This window comes from Physella acuta, unplaced genomic scaffold, assembly GCF_028476545.2.
Source record: "Physella acuta isolate Inbredline_101_S28 unplaced genomic scaffold, ASM2847654v3 ptg000355l, whole genome shotgun sequence".
NCBI classification, from domain to species: domain Eukaryota; kingdom Metazoa; phylum Mollusca; class Gastropoda; family Physidae; genus Physella; species Physella acuta.
This window is the reverse complement of record NW_026731874.1, coordinates 397819-416248: the sequence shown is the minus strand read 5'-3', so window position 1 is coordinate 416248 and position 18430 is coordinate 397819. Positions and strand designations below refer to the sequence as shown.

Below are 18430 nucleotides of genomic sequence, written 5' to 3'. Positions count from 1 at the left end.
ATACAAGAACTGGCCAGATACAAGAACTGACCAGATACAAGTCAGACACAAGAACTGACCAGATACAAGAACTGACCAGATACAAGAACTGACCAGATACAAGAACTGACCAGATACAAGAACTGGTCATATACAAGAACTGACCAGATACAAGTCAGACACAAGAACTGACCAGATACAAGAACTGACCAGATACAAGAACTGACCAGATACAAGAACTGACCAGATACAAGAACTGACCAGATACAAGAGCTGACCAGATACAAGAACTGACCAGATACAAGAACTGACCAGATACAAGAACTGACCAGATACAAGAACTGACCAGATACAAGAACTGGCCAGATACAAGAACTGACCAGATACAAGAACTGACCAGATACAAGAACTGGCCAGATACAAGAACTGACCAGATACAAGAACTGACCAGATACAAGAACTGACCAAATACAAGAACTGACCAGATACAAGAACTGACCAGATACAAGAAATGACCAGATACAAGAACTGACCAGATACAAGAACTGACCAGATACAAGTCAGACACAAGAACTGACCAGATACAAGAACTGACCAGATACAAGAACTGACCAGATACAAGTCAGACACAAGAACTGACCAGATACAAGAACTGACCAGATACAAGAACTGACCAGATACAAGAACTGGCCAGATACAAGAACTGACCAGATACAAGTCAGACACAAGAACTGACCAGATACAAGAACTGACCAGATACAAGAACTGACCAGATACAAGAACTGACCAGATACAAGAACTGGCCAGATACAAGAACTGACCAGATACAAGTCAGACACAAGAACTGACCAGATACAAGAACCGACCAGCTACAAGAACTGGCCAGCTACAAGAACTGACCAGATACAAGAACTGACCAGATACAAGAACTGACCAGATACAAGTCAGACACAAGAACTGACCAGATACAAGAACTGACCAGATACAAGAACTGACCAGATACAAGAACTGACCAGATACAAGAACTGACCAGATACAAGAACTGACCAGATACAAGAGCTGACCAGATACAAGAACTGACCAGATACAAGAACTGACCAGATACAAGAACTGACCAGATACAAGAACTGACCAGATACAAGAACTGACCAGATACAAGAACTGACCACATACAAGAACTGACCAGATACAAGAACTGACCAGATACAAGAACTGACCAGACACAAGAACTGACCAGATACAAGAACTGACCAGATACAAGAACTGACCAGATACAAGAACTGGCCAGATACAAGAACTGACCAGATACAAGTCAGACACAAGAACTGACCAGATACAAGAACTGACCAGATACAAGAACTGACCAGATACAAGAACTGACCAGATACAAGAACTAATCAGATACAAGAACTGACCAGACACAAGAACTGACCAGATACAAGAACTGGCCAGATACAAGAACTGACCAGATACAAGAACCGACCAGATACAAGAACTGACCAGATACAAGAACTGGCCAGATACAAGAACTGACCAGATACAAGTCAGACACAAGAACTGACCAGATACAAGAACTGACCAGATACAAGAACTGACCAGATACAAGAACTGACCAGATACAAGAACTGACCAGATACAAGAACTGACCAGATACAAGAGCTGACCAGATACAAGAACTGACCAGATACAAGAACTGACCAGATACAAGAACTGACCAGATACAAGAACTGACCAGATACAAGAACTGACCAGATACAAGAACTGACCAGATACAAGAACTGACCAGATACAAGAAATGACCAGATACAAGAACTGACCAGATACAAGAACTGACCAGATACAAGTCAGATACAAGAACCGACCAGCTACAAGAACTGACCAGATACAAGAACTGACCAGATACAAGTCAGACACAAGAACTGACCAGATACAAGAACTGACCAGATACAAGTCAGACACAAGAACTGACCAGATACAAGAACTGACCAGATACAAGAACTGACCAGATACAAGAACTGACCAGATACAAGAAATGACCAGATACAAGAACTGACCAGATACAAGAACTGACCAGATACAAGTCAGATACAAGAACCGACCAGCTAAAAGAACTGACCAGATACAAGAACTGACCAGATACAAGTCAGACACAAGAACTGACCAGATACAAGAACTGACCAGATACAAGTCAGACACAAGAACTGACCAGATACAAGAACTGACCAGATACAAGAACTGACCAGATACAAGAACTGACCAGATACAAGAACTGACCAGATACAAGAACTGACCAGATACAAGAACTGACCAGATACAAGAACTGACCAGCTACAAGAACTGACCAGATACAAGAACTGACCAGATACAAGAACTGACCAGATACAAGAACTGACCAGATACAAGAACTGACCAGATACAAGAAATGACCAGATACAAGAACCGACCAGCTACAAGAACTGACCAGATACAAGAACTGACCAGATACAAGTCAGACACAAGAACTGACCAGATACAAGAACTGACCAGATACAAGTCAGACACAAGAACTGACCAGATACAAGAACTGACCAGATACAAGAACTGACCAGATACAAGAACTGACCAGATACAAGAACTGACCAGATACAAGAACTGACCAGATACAAGAACTGACCAGATACAAGAACTGACCAGATACAAGAACTGACCAGATACAAGAACTGACCAGATACAAGAACTGACCAGATACAAGAACTGACCAGATACAAGAACTAACCAGATACAAGAACTGACCAGATACAAGAACTGACCAGATACAAGAACTGACCAGATACAAGAACTGACCAGATACAAGAACTGACCAGCTACAAGAACTGGCCAGATACAAGAACTGACCAGATACAAGAACTGACCAGATACAAGAACTGACCAGATACAAGAACTGGCCAGATACAAGAACTGACCAGATACAAGAACTGACCAGATACAAGAACTGACCAGATACAAGAACTGACCAGATACAAGAACTGACCAGATACAAGAACTGACCAGATACAAGAACTGGCCAGATACAAGAACTGTCCAGATACAAGAGCTGACCAGATACAAGAACTGGCCAGATACAAGAACTGACCAGATACAAGAACTGACCAGATACAAGAACTGGCCAGATACAAGAACTGACCAGATACAAGTCAGACACAAGAACTGACCAGATACAAGAACTGACCAGATACAAGAACTGGCCAGATACAAGAACTGACCAGATACAAGAACTGACCAGATACAAGAACTGACCAGATACAAGTCAGACACAAGAACTGACCAGATACAAGAACTGACCAGATACAAGAACTGACCAGATACAAGAACTGACCAGATACAAGAACTGGCCAGATACAAGAACTGACCAGATACAAGTCAGACACAAGAACTGACCAGATACAAGAACTGACCAGATACAAGAACTGGCCAGATACAAGAACTGACCAGATACAAGAACTGACCAGATGCAAGAACTGACCAGATACAAGAACTGACCAGCTACAAGAACTGGCCAGATACAAGAACTGACCAGATACAAGAACTGACCAGATACAAGAACTGACCAGATACAAGAACTGACCAGATACAAGAACTGACCAGATACAAGTCAGACACAAGAACTGACCAGATACAAGAACTGACCAGATACAAGAACTGGCCAGATACAAGAACTGACCAGATACAAGAACTGACCAGATACAAGAACTGACCAGATACAAGAACTGACCAGATACAAGAACTGACCAGATACAAGAACTGACCAGATACAAGAACTGACCAGATACAAGAACTGACCAGATACAAGAACTGACCAGATACAAGTCAGACACAAGAACTGACCAGATACAAGAACTGACCAGATACAAGAACTGACCAGATACAAGAACTGGCCAGATACAAGAACTGACCAGATACAAGTCAGACACAAGAACTGACCAGATACAAGAACTGACCAGATACAAGAACTGGCCAGATACAAGAACTGACCAGATACAAGAACTGACCAGATACAAGAACTGACCAGATACAAGTCAGACACAAGAACTGACCAGATACAAGAACTGACCAGATACAAGAACTGACCAGATACAAGAACTGACCAGATACAAGAACTGGCCAGATACAAGAACTGACCAGATACAAGTCAGACACAAGAACTGACCAGATACAAGAACTGACCAGATACAAGAACTGGCCAGATACAAGAACTGACCAGATACAAGAACTGACCAGATACAAGAACTGACCAGATACAAGAACTGACCAGCTACAAGAACTGGCCAGATACAAGAACTGACCAGATACAAGAACTGACCAGATACAAGAACTGACCAGATACAAGAACTGACCAGATACAAGAACTGACCAGATACAAGTCAGACACAAGAACTGACCAGATACAAGAACTGACCAGATACAAGAACTGGCCAGATACAAGAACTGACCAGATACAAGAACTGACCAGATACAAGAACTGACCAGATACAAGAACTGACGAGATACAAGAACTGACCAGATACAAGAACTGACCAGATACAAGAACTGACCAGATACAAGAACTGACCAGATACAAGAACTGGCCAGATACAAGAACTGACCAGATACAAGAACTGACCAGATACAAGAACTGACCAGATACAAGTCAGACACAAGAACTGACCAGATACAAGAACTGACCAGATACAAGAACTGACCAGATACAAGAACTGACCAGATACAAGAACTGGCCAGATACAAGAACTGACCAGATACAAGTCAGACACAAGAAATGACCAGATACAAGAACTGACCAGATACAAGAACTGGCCAGATACAAGAACTGACCAGATACAAGTCAGACACAAGAAATGACCAGATACAAGAACTGACCAGATACAAGAACTGGCCAGATACAAGAACTGGCCAGATACAAGAACTGACCAGATACAAGAACTGACCAGATACAAGAACTGACTAAAAACAAGAACTGACCAGCCAGTGATTAAAGAATGGACTCACCCCATGGATCTTTAGCCAGTATTGTCCCGTCAGTGGGCAGTGGCTGACTCTCCCCTTGACTGTTGACCGCTGACACACGGAATTGGTAGTGGCGCCCGGGTGTCAGGTCGCACACATCAACCTCCACGTCATCCGTTTCACACACCTGCATCACATTTACAAGTCATCAGTCATCTCATGACATTCTATATCAGTCATATCACTAATTTTAGGGTGTATCATCAGTCATATCACTACATTCAAGCTGTATCATCGAATTCGACTTGCTTTAAAGTTGGGAAACAACAAAATGTACCTGTCACTTTTTTTACCATTAAAAGTTTACTTTCATGTAAAGATCTAAGCGATAGTTTTACTTTCATGTAAAGATCTAAGCGATAGTTTTACTTTCATGTAAAGATCTAAGCGATAGTTTTACTTTCATGTAAAGATCTAAGCGATAGTTTTACTTTCATGTAAAGATCTAAGCGATAGTTTTACTTTCATGTAAAGATCTAAGCGATAGTTTTACTTTCATGTAAAGATCTAAGCGATAGTTTTACTTTCATGTAAAGATCTAAGCGATAGTTTTACTTTCATGTAAAGATCTAAGCGATAGTTTTACTTTCATGTAAAGATCTAAGCGATAGTTTTACTTTCATGTAAAGATCTAAGCGATAGTTTTACTTTCATGTAAAGATCTAAGCGATAGTTTTACTTTCATGTAAAGATCTAAGCGATAGTTTTACTTTTTCGTTTAGTGATCCAAATGATCACAAGTGATCCAAATGATCACACGTGATCCAAATTATCACACGTGACCTACTTGTGTCACCTTGTGTCACCTTGACCCTGTGATTTTTTGCCCAACCTTCCACAACTGTGTTATGGCACCAGCATTAATTTCTTTTATCTTTATTTAGTGCTAGTTTGTACATATTTTCACAATCTTAAACATTTTAAAGTACAAAAAAAAAAGTTTTATAACAAGCTTTTAAGTTCTAATGCACTAAATAAGAGAAAATAATAATACACTAAACAAGAGAACATAAATGATTTTCTTTAAATATTTAATAGTACCAGAGGCGTCGCATGGTGGGTGCGGTGTGGTGGGGGGGGGGGGGGGGGGGGTGCGGACCACAACAATGCGACAGGGGGGGGGGGTTGACACACTGCCGAAAAATTGTATAGAGGAAATATGCTTTTGCCAGTTCAATTAATGATTAGAGTTAATCCAACTGTATTAATAACTGACTATTGATAGAAGTCAATACTATGAACTGTGCACAGTTAAATACTATCAATATATATATATATATATATATATATATATATATATATATATATATATATATATATATATATATATATATATATATCATTTTTTAGGGGGTGGGGGAGAGGTGACACCATGAAATGTCGCATCGAGTGACACCCAACCCAGACTCGTTACTGAACAATACACCACTATTTAAATAAAATATTAGTAAAAGTAGCCAATAAATAGTGATAGTGACCCACGCTTTCTTAATATGTATTTTTTTTCTACTAAAAGTAGTAAACGAAACGTTTCCAACAATTAGCTCTATAACCAAACATTTCAAACAATTAGCTCTGTAACGAAACATTTCACACAATTAGCTCTATAACGAAACATTTCACACAATTAGCTCTATAACGAAACATTTCACACAATTAGCTCTATAACGAAACATTTCACACAATTAGCTCTATAACGAAGCATTTCACACAATTAGCTCTATAACGAAACATTTCACACAATTAGCTCTATAACGAAACATTTCCCACAATTAGCTCTATAACGAAGCATTTCACACAATAAGCTCTATAACGAAACATTTCACACAATTAGCTCTATAACGAAACATTTCCCACAATTAGCTCTATAACGAAGCATTTCACACAATTAGCTCTATAACGAAACATTTCCCACAATTAGCTCTATAACGAAACATTTCACACAATTAGCTCTATAACGAAACATTTCCCACAATTAGCTCTATAACGAAGCATTTCACACAATTAGCTCTATAACGAAACATTTCACACAATTAGCTCTATAACGAAACATTTCCCACAATTAGCTCTATAACGAAGCATTTCACACAATTAGCTCTATAACGAAACATTTCCCACAATTAGCTCTATAACGAAGCATTTCACACAATTAGCTCTATAACGAAACATTTCACACAATTAGCTCTATAACGAAGCATTTCACACAATTAGCTCTATAACGAAACATTTCCCACAATTAGCTCTATAACGAAGCATTTCACACAATTAGCTCTATAACGAAACATTTCACACAATTAGCTCTATAACGAAACATTTCACACAATTAGCTCTATAACGAAACATTTCACACAATTAGCTCTATAACGAAACATTTCCCACAATTAGCTCTATAACGAAACATTTCCCACCTTTTCCCACTCTCCTTTCCCGGCGTCCATCTTCTCTACAACATAGTGGGTAATGGGGGAACCGCCGTCATCTTTTGGTTTGTCCCAGAGTAGAGCACAGCGGTTGGAGAAGATGTCTACAACCTCCAGGGGGCCTTCAGGGGCTCCAGGTGCATCTAAACAAATAGACAGGTGTATCTAAACAAACAGACAGGTGCATCTAAACAAACAGACAGGTGCATCTAAACAAACAGACAGGTGCATCTAAACAAACAGACAGGTGCATCTAAACAAACAGACAAGTGCATCTAAACAAACAGACAGGTGCATCTAAACAAACAGACAGGTGCATCTAAACAAATAGACAGGTGCATCTAAACAAACAGACAGGTGCATCTAAACAAACAGACAGGTGCATCTAAACAAACAGACAGGTGCATCTAAACAAACAGACAGGTGCATCTAAACAAATAGACAGGTGCATCTAAACAAACAGACAGGTGCATCTAAACAAACAGACAGGTGCATCTAAACAAACAGACAGGTGCATCTAAACAAACGACAGGTGCATCTAAACAAACAGACAGGTGCATCTAAACAAACAGATAGACAGGTGCATCTAAACAAACAGACAGGTGCATCTAAACAAACAGACACGTGCATCTAAACAAACAGACAGGTGCATCTAAACAAACAGACAGGTGCATCTAAACAAACAGACAGGTGCATCTAAACAAACAGACAGGTGCATCTAAACAAACAGACAGGTGCATCTAAATAAACAGAGAGGTGCATCTAAACAAACAGACAGACAGGTGCATCTAAACAAACAGACAGGTGCATCTAAACAAACAGATAGACAGGTGCATCTAAACAAACAGACAGGTGCATCTAAACAAACAGATAGACAGGTGCATCTAAACAAACAGATAGACAGGTGCATCTAAAGAAACAGATAGACAGTTGCATCTAAACAAACAGACAGGTGCATCTAAACAAACAGATAGACAGGTGCATCTAAACAAACAGACAGGTGCATCTAAACAAACAGACAGGTGCATCTAAACAAACAGACAGGTGCATCTAAACAAACAGACAGGTGCATCTAAACAAACAAACAGGTGCATCTAAACAAACAGACAGGTGCATCTAAACAAACAGATAGACAGGTGCATCTAAACAAACAGATAGACAGGTGCATCTAAACAAACAGACAGGTGCATCTAAACAAACAGACGGAAGTTATGAAGTACACAGCAGTTTGAAACACCTAATCAATCAATCTAGCAACAGATGACTCATCTAACGAATCTAATGGATTAAAATATGACTTGCCCATGACTGTAATTTTGACTGGGACTTTATCTTCCCCAGCATCATTGGTCAGTGTCAGCTCATACTGGCCAGTGTCTGACCTCTGTGCAGCAGGGATCCTCAGCTTTGTGTTCTTGGGTTCAGTCAATGTGTCCAAGTTGCCTTCATCAATATGTTTCCCGTCTTTAGACCACAGAGCACGTGGAACAGGGGCACCTACATACATAAGCTAACAGTAGCATACATAAGCTAACAGTAGCATACATAAGCTAACTGTAGCATACATAGGCTAACAGTAGCATACATAAGCTAACGTAGCATACATAAGCTAACAGTAGCATACATAAGCTAACAGTAGCATACATAAGCTAACAGTAGCATACATAAGCTAACAGTAGCATACATAAGCTAACGTAGCATACATAAGCTAACAGTAGCATACATAAGCTAACAGTAGCATACATAAGCTAACAGTAGCATACATAAGCTAACAGTAGCATACATAAGCTAACAGTAGCATACATAAGCTAACAGTAGCATACACAAGCTAACGGTAGCATACATAAGCTAACAGTAGCATACATAAGCTAACAGTAGCATACATAAGCTAACAGTAGCATACATAAGCTAACAGTAGCATAATAAGCTAACAGTAGCATACATAAGCTAACAGTAGCATACATAAGCTAACAGTAGCATACATAAGCTAACAGTAGCATACATAAGCTAACAGTAGCATACATAAGCTAACAGTAGCATACATAAGCTAACAGTAGCATACATAAGCTAACAGTAGCATACATAAGCTAACAGTAGCATACATAAAGGCGAGAATTTCCTGTCAACATTGTGGAACTACATGCATGAAAATATTTGTCAAAGTATCCAATCCAAAGGTATAAAATACTCGAACAAAAGAAGCTCACTATCTGTCAAAGTATCCAATCCAAAGGTATAAAATACTCGAACAAAAGAAACTCACCATCTGTCAAAGTATCCAATCCAAAGGTATAAAATACTCGATCAAAAGAAACTCACCATCTGTCAAAGTATCCAATCCAAAGGTATAAAATACTCGAACAAAAGAAACTCACCATCTGTCAAAGTATCCAATCCAAAGGTATAAAATACTCGAACAAAAGAAACTCACCATCTGTCAAAGTATCCAATCCAAAGGTATAAAATACTCGAACAAAAGAAACTCACCATCTGTCAAAGTATCCAATCCAAAGGTATAAAATACTCGAACAAAAGAAACTCACCATCTGTCAAAGTATCCAATCCAAAGGTATAAAATACTCGAACAAAAGAAACTCACCATCAAAAGGAATATTGACTTCAATATTCTCTCCTTTCTTGACGAAAATATCCTTGATCTTGGACGCATCAATCTTTGGTGGTCTTGGTACTATCAGGTTGAAGAGGTTGAGTGTTGGTTTAACAAATTGTTAAACAAATAATCGAACAAACGATTAAGGGGATATGCATCGTTAAAAATCATCAAAGTTCTGGTTTTTCGTCATGATGGGTTTCCTGCACTTTTGGATACTTTGTCCGTTTTTACAAGAAAATAATAACTTTAATGAGAATTTTTTTATGTTTTTGAAGTCACTTTTCTAAGACCCTAATAATTAAAAAATAATCATATTGTATTTGGCATCAGTAGAAAGTTGGATTTCTCATTATTAGATAATCTTAATGTCCACCATCTCGGAAACAACATCCAAAGCTTACAATCGGCTTTGCAGTTTACACAGGTATGGTATTTTCGTGACCTATTTTTGTTACTTTTTTTCTCAGTTCGCAGGTTTCTAACACTAAAAATTCTACTACTTTTTTATTTATTTAATATTGCCTACCATATTTTCAGTAATTGTTCTTCATGCAAAAATAAAACTTTTGTCACGAGGGAATTGTGATGGCTTACATAGAGAAAAGGATTTATTAAAAATTATGCAATTTTGCAACTTTTGAATACTAAAAATTGTACGATTTTTTGGACCTTGTAAAATTCTTACTATTAGCTATTTCAAAACTTTGTCGTGACAAAAGTTTGAATATACCCTGAAATATAATCCGTTTAAATTTGATTGATATAAGTGCATAAATTAAAAAAAAGCCTTAGCATTTTTAAAAGTATCGAAAAATTCAAAATGGCGGAGGTTTTTTTTGGTTTCCATGACAACCGAAATTGTTTCAAACCTTTTTTTGCTGTTTAATACTCACTTTTATGTGCCAAACACGGTAAAAGTATTCAAAAGGCTTTAGATCTTAAATTGTAAAAAATATTTTTAAAGGAGCATATCCCCTTAAACAAATTATTAAACAAGCGGTTAAACAAATGATTGAGCAAATAATTAAACAAATAATTTAACAGCTGGTTAAACGAATAAGTGAACAAATGGTTAAACCAATGGTTAAACAAATGGTTGAAACAGAGAAAAAAAAGTCCACAGAGGTTTTGAATGTGCTTATGTTGGTCAATGGAGCAGGCGACTCACGTGGCTCGACATGGACCTTGCACCGGTTGGGGCGGTCACCTATCTGGATGGTGTATTCCCCCGTGTCGCCCATGTCCACATCCTTGACTGTCAGTTTGTAGATCTCCCCTTTGTTGGAGCTTTCATACCTGGTACAGCAATACAGGCATTAGACGCATCACCGGGTGGGTGGACAGGTGGGTGGGTGGACAGGTGGGTGGACAGGTGGGTGGACAGGTGGGTGGACAGGTGGGTAGACAGGTGTGTGGACAGGTGGGTGGACAGGTGGGTGGACAGGTGGGTGGACAGGTAGGTGGACAGGTGGGTGGACAGGTGGGTGAACTGGTGGGTGGACAGGTGGGTGGAGAGGTGGGTGAACTGGTGGGTGGACAGGTGAGTGGACAGGAGGATAGACAGGTGGGTGGACAGGTGGGTGGACAGGTGGGTGGACAGGTGGGTGGACAGGTGGGTGGACAGGTGGGTGGACAGGTAGGTGGGTGGACAGGTGGGTGGACAGGTGGGTGGACAGGTGGGTGGACAGGTTGGTGGACAGGTGGGTGGACAGGTGGGTGGACAGGTGGGTGGACAGGTGGGTGGACAGGTGGGTGGACAGGTGGGTGGACAGGTGGGTGGACAGGTGGGTGGACAGGTACGTGGGTGGACAGGTGGGTGGACAGGTGGGTGGACAGGTGGGTGGACAGGTGGGAGGGTGGACAGGTGGGTGGACAGGAGGGTGGACAGGTGGGTAGACAGGTGGGTGGAGAGGTGGGTGGACAGGTGGGTGGACAGGTGGTTGGAGAGGTGGGTGGACAGGAGGGTGGACAGGAGGGTGGGTAGACAGGTGGGTGGATAGGTGGGTGGACAAGTGGGTGGACAGGAGGGTGGAAAGGTGGGTGGGTAGACAGGTGGGTGGAGAGGTGGGTGGACAGGTGGGTGGACAGGTGGGTGGACAGGTGGGTGGACAGGTGGGTGGACAGGTGGGTGGACAGGAGGGTGGGTAGACAGGTGGGTGGAGAGGTGGGTGGACAGGTGGGTAGACAGGTGGGTGGACAGGAGGGTGGGTAGACAGGTGGGTGGAGAGGTGGGTAGACAGGTGGGTAGACAGGTAGGTGGGTGGACAGGTGGGTGGACAGGTGGGTGGACAGGTGGGTGGACAGGTGGGTGGGTGGACAGGTGGGTGGACAGGTGGGTAGACAGGTGGGTGGACAGGTGGGTGGACAGGTGGGTGGACAGGTGGGTAGACAGGTGGGTGGACAGGTGAGTGGACAGGTGGGTGGAGAGGTGGGTGGACAGGTGGGTGGACAGGTGGGTAGACAGGTAGGTAGACAGGTGGGTAGACAGGTGGGTAGACAGGTGGGTAGACAGGTGGGTAGACAGGTGGGTGGAGAGGTGGGTGGACAGGTGGGTAGACAGGTGGGTGGACAGGTAGGTGGGTGGACAGGTGGGTGGTCAGATGGATGGAGAGGTGGGTGGACAGGTGGCTGGACAGGTGGGTGGGTAGACAGGTGGGTGGACAGGTGGGTAGACAGGTGGGTGGACAGGTAGGTGGGTGGACAGGTGGGTGGACAGGTGGGTGGAGAGGTGGGTGGACAGGTGGGTGGACAGGTGGGTAGACAGGTGGGTAGACAGGTGGGTAGACAGGTGGGTGGAGAGGTGGGTGGACAGGTGGGTGGACAGGTGGGTAGACAGGTGGGTGGACAGGTAGGTGGGTGGACAGGTGGGTGGACAGGTGGGTGGACAGGTGGGTGGACAGGTGGGTGGACAGGTGGGTAGACAGGTGGGTGGAGAGGTGGGTGGACAGGTGGGTAGACAGGTGGGTGGACAGGTGGTTGGACACGTGGGTGGACAGGTGGGTGGACAGGTGGGTGGGTGGTCAGATGGATTGACAGGTGGGTGGACAGGTGGGTGGACAGGTGGGTGGGTGGTCAGATGGATGGAGAGGTGGGTGGACAGGTGGCTGGACAGGTGGGTGGGTAGACAGGTGTGTGGACAGGTGGGTAGACAGGTGGGTGGACAGGTGGGTGGACAGTTGGGTGGGTGGACAGGTGGGTGGTTGGACAGGTGGGTGGACAGGTGGGTGGACAGGTGGGTGGACAGGTGGGTGAGTGGTCAGATGGGTGGACAAGTGGGTGGACAGGTGGGTGGGTGGTCAGATGGATTGACAGGTGGGTGGACAGGTGGGTGAGTGGTCAGGTGGGTGGACAGATGGGTGGACAGGTGGGTGGACAGGTGGGTGGGTAGACAGGTGGGTGAACAGGTGGGTGGACAGGTGCTGGGTAGACTGGTGTGTTGACAGGTGGGTAGGTAGACAGGTGGGTGGACAGATGGGTGGACAGGTGGGTGGACAGGTGGGTGGGTGGTCAGATGGGTGGACAGGTGGGTGGGTGGTCAGATGGGTGGACAGGTGGGTGGAAAGTTGGGTGGACAGGTGGGTGGACAGGTGGGTGGACATGTGGGTGGACAGGTGGGTGGACAGGTGGGTGGACAGGTGGGTGGACAGATGGGTGGACAGGTGGGTGGGTGGTCAGATGGGTGGACAGGTGGGTGGAAAGTTGGGTAGACAAGTTGGTAGACATGTGAGTAGACAGGTGGGTAGACAGGTGGGTGGACAGGTGGATGGGTGGACAGGTGGGTGGACAAGTGGGTGGTCAGGTGGGTTGACAGGTGGGTGGACAGGTGGGTGGGTAGACAGGTGGGTGGAGAGGTGGGTGGACAGGTGGGTAGACAGGTGGGTGGGTAGACAGGTGTATGGACAGGTGGGTAGACAGGTGGGTGGACAGGTGGGTGGACAGGTGGGTGGACAGGTGCTGGGTAGACAGGTGTGTTGACAGGTGGGTAGGTAGACAGGTGGGTGGTCAGATGGATGGACGAATGTGTGGACAGGTGGGTGGACAGGTGGGTAGACAGGTGGGTGGACAGGTGGGTGGACAGGTGGGTGGACAGGTGGGTGGACAGGTAGGTGGGTGGACAGGTGGTTGGGTGGTCAGGTGGGTAGACAGGTGGGTGGACAGGTGGGTGGACAGGTGGGTGGGTAGACAGGTGGGTGAACAAGTGGGTGAACAGGTGGGTAGACAGGTGGGTGGGTAGACAGGTGTATGGACAGGTGGGTAGACAGGTGGGTGGACAGGTGGGTGGACAGGTGGGTGGACAGGTGGGTGGGTAGACAGGTGGGTGAACAGGTGGGTGGACAGGTGGGTAGACAGGTGGGTGGGTAGACAGGTGTATGGACAGGTGGGTAGACAGGTGGGTGGACAGTTGGGTGGGTGGACAGGTGGGTGAATGGTCAGGTGGGTGGGTAGACAGGTGGGTGAATAGTTAGATGGATGTAAAAATGATTATCTGGCATAACTATCAAACCCAGAGGGAATCGGAGGAAATGAGACATTTTTAGAGCTATTCTTGAATATTTTGGTAGACGGTAATGATAATTAGTGAGGGGTTGACTTACTTGGGCAAATCTGTGTTGAGTGGTTCTCCATCTTTGAGCCACTTGAAGGGGTGTTTGTGTGGGTTGGTGGCCTTGCACTCTAGTGAGATGGTCTCCTTTTCTTTACAGTTTCTGTCAGTTAATTTCTTCATGAATTTGACATCAGCTGTAGACAAGTTCTTAAGGTTATTACAAGATGTAAGACAAGATGACCAGTGTAAGTGTAAGACAAGATGACCAGTGTAAGTGTAAGACAAGATGACCAGTGTAAGTGTAAGACAAGATGACCAGTGTAAGACAAGATGACCCGTGTAAGTGTAAGACAAGATGACCAGTGTAAGACAAGATGACCAATGTAAGACAAGATGACCAATGTAAGACAAGATGACCAATGTAAGTGTAAGACAAGATGACCAGTGTAAGACAAGATGACCCGTGTAAGTGTAAGACAAGATGACCCGTGTAAGACAAGATGAGCAGTGTAAGACAAGATGACCAGTGTAAGTGTAAGACAAGATGAGCAGTGTAAGACAAGATGACCAATGTAAGTGTAAGACAAGATGACCAATGTAAGTGTAAGACAAGATGACCAGTGTAAGACAAGATGACCAGTGTAAGTGTAAGACAAGATGACCCGTGTAAGTGTAAGACAAGATGACCAGTGTAAGACAAGATGACAAGTGTAAGACAAGATGACCAGTGTAAGACAAGATGACCCGTGTAAGTGTAAGACAAGATGACCAGTGTAAGACAAGATGACCAGTGTAAGACAAGATGACCAGTGTAAGACAAGATGACCCGTGTAAGTGTAAGACAAGATGACCCGTGTAAGTGTAAGACAAGATGACCAGTGTAAGTGTAAGACAAGATGACCAGTGTAAGACAAGATGACCCGTGTAAGTGTAAGACAAGATGACCAGTGTAAGACAAGATGACCAGTGTAAGACAAGATGACCAGTGTAAGACAAGATGACCCGTGTAAGTGTAAGACAAGATGACCAGTGTAAGACAAGATGACCAGTGTAAGACAAGATGACCAGTGTAAGACAAGATGACCCGTGTAAGTGTAAGACAAGATGACCAGTGTAAGACAAGATGACCAGTGTAAGTGTAAGACAAGATGACCAGTGTAAGACAAGATGACCAATGTAAGTGTAAGACAAGATGACCAATGTAAGTGTAAGACAAGATGACCAGTGTAAGACAAGATGACCAGTGTAAGTGTAAGACAAGATGACCAGTGTAAGACAAGATGACCAATGTAAGTGTAAGACAAGATGACCAATGTAAGTGTAAGACAAGATGACCAGTGTAAGTGTAAGACAAGATGACCAGTGTAAGTGTAAGACAAGATGACCAGTGTAACACAAGATGACCAGTTTAAGTGTAAGACACGATGACCAGTGTAAGACAAGATGAGCAGTGTAAGTGTAAGACAAGATGACCAGTGTAAGACAAGATGACCAGTGTAAGACAAGATGACCAGTGTAAGTGTAAGACAAGATGACCAGTGTAAGACAAGATGAGCAGTGTAAGTGTAAGACAAGATGAGCAGTGTAAGACAAGATGACCAGTGTAAGTGTAAGACAAGATGACCAGTGTAAGTGTAAGACAAGATGACCAGTGTAAGTGAAAGACAAGATGACCCGTGTAAGTGTAAGACAAGATGACCCGTGTAAGTGTAAGACGACTTACGCGAGACAAAAAGCTCTGCTGTTGTAGTCTGGTTTAGGAGCTGACAAGTGTACTTCCCGTCATCTTTGATGCTGCAGTTTTTAATCACCAGCCTTCGTTTGTGGCCGTCCTTGATAAACTCGTATTTACCTCCCGGCTTTAGCTCCTTAACACACATATTCATATCATTTGTTTTTACATATTCACATAATTTGTTTTTACATATTCACATCATTTTTTACATATTCACATACAAAGTAGGCCTAAATCAAATTAGGCAGTGGGTGGGTGAACATTTGATTTTGTTATGTGAGTTGAGGGGAGAAATGCTAACTGTTACTGTCGTTTAAGAATGAATAAATTTGAAATAACCTTGTTGCATCTTGTTCTATCTAAAACAGTCAAGAATTTAAGCAACATTTTATGATCTAATAAACAATTTTCTATCGGACGTGGTTTCAAAAGCACAATCAAAATTGTCAGGGTACTTTGTTTAACTAATGTAGGTCAGGGTACTTTGTTTAACTAAACTAATCTCGTATGTAGGTCAGGGTACTTTGTTTAACTAAACTAATCTCGTATGTAGGTCAGGGTACTTTGTTTAACTAAACTAATCTCGTATGTAGGTCAGGGTACTTTGTTTAACTAAACTAATCTCGTATATAGGTCAGGGTACTTTGTTTAACTAAACTAATCTCGTATGTAGGTCAGGGTACTTTGTTTAACTAAACTAATCTCATATGTAGGTCAGGGTACTTTGTTTAACTAAACTAATCTCGTATGTAGGTCAGGGTACTTTGTTTAACTAAACTAATCTCGTATGTAGGTCAGGGTACTTTGTTTAACTAAACTAATCTCGTATGTAGGTCAGGGTACTTTGTTTAACTAAACTAATCTCGTATGTAGGTCAGGGTACTTTGTTTAACTAAACTAATCTCGTATGTAGGTCAGGGTACTTTGTTTAACTAAACTAATCTCGTATGTAGGTCAGGGTACTTTGTTTAACTAAACTAATCTCGTATGTAGGTCAGGGTACTTTGCTTAACTAAACTAATCTCGTATGTAGGTCAGGGTACTTTGTTTAACTAAACTAATCTCGTATGTAGGTCAGGGTACTTTGTTTAACTAAACTGATCTCGTATGTAGGTCAGGGTACTTTGTTTAACTAAACTTATCTCGTATGTAGGTCAGGGTAATTTGTTTAACTAAACTAATCTCGTATGTAGGTCAGGGTACTTTGTTTAACTAAACTAATCTCGTATGTAGGTCAGGGTACTTTGTTTAACTAAACTAATCTCGTATGTAGGTCAGGGTACTTTGTTTAACTAAACTAATCTCGTATGTAGGTCAGGGTACTTTGTTTAACTAAACTAATCTCGTATGTAGGTCAGGGTACTTTGTTTAACCAAACTAATCTCGTATGTAGGTCAGGGTACTTTGTTTAACTAAACTAATCTCGTATGTAGGTCAGGGTACTTTGTTTAACTAAACTGATCTCGTATGTAGGTCAGGGTACTTTGTTTAACTAAACTAATCTCGTATGTAGGTCAGGGTACTTTGTTTAACTAAACTAATCTCGTATGTAAGTCAGGGTACTTTGTTTAACTAAACTAATCTCGTATGTAGGTCAGGGTACTTTGTTTAACTAAACTAATCTCGTATGTAGGTCAGGGTACTTTGTTTAACTAAACTAATCTCGTATGTAGGTCAGGGTACTTTGTTTAACTAAACTAATCTCGTATGTAGGTCAGGGTACTTTGTTTAACCAAACTAATCTCGAATGTAGGTCAGGGTACTTTGTTTAACTAATGTAGATCAGGGTACTTTGTTTATCTAAACTAATCTCGTATGTAGGTCAGGGTACTTTGTTTAACTAAACTAATCTCGTATGTAGGTCAGGGTACTTTGTTTAACTAAACTAATCTGGAAGTAGAGAAAATGAAGAGTGCAGCCAGTGCAGGGCACATGCCACTCCTTGAGGTGGGTTACATGCTGTGTTCTCTGGGAGGTTCGCTTTTACAACAGGTCATACAACATTGGGTTACAGCACGCAATCATAGAATTGTTGTATAGCTACATCATCAGAATTGTTGTGTAGCTACATCACATAATGGTAAGCCTAAACATAT

The 18430-nt window shown here is 42.6% G+C and overlaps 1 protein-coding gene across 18 annotated transcripts in view; it reads right to left on the bottom strand.

Moving 5' to 3' along the window:
• LOC131941269 (twitchin) overlaps window positions 1-18430 on the bottom strand; it is a 222995-nt gene that overhangs the window by 98151 nt on the left and 106414 nt on the right. For all 18 annotated transcript variants that reach the window (XM_059300409.1, XM_059300419.1, XM_059300416.1 and 15 more), the window contains 7 exons: window positions 16323-16467; window positions 14649-14793; window positions 11222-11349; window positions 10039-10128; window positions 8742-8936; window positions 7428-7582; window positions 5002-5146 (listed from right to left, as the gene is read on the bottom strand). In XM_059300409.1, the coding sequence (XP_059156392.1) occupies window positions 5002-5146; window positions 7428-7582; window positions 8742-8936; window positions 10039-10128; window positions 11222-11349; window positions 14649-14793; window positions 16323-16467 (1003 nt within the window). The remainder of the gene's footprint in view (window positions 1-5001; window positions 5147-7427; window positions 7583-8741; window positions 8937-10038; window positions 10129-11221; window positions 11350-14648; window positions 14794-16322; window positions 16468-18430) is intronic.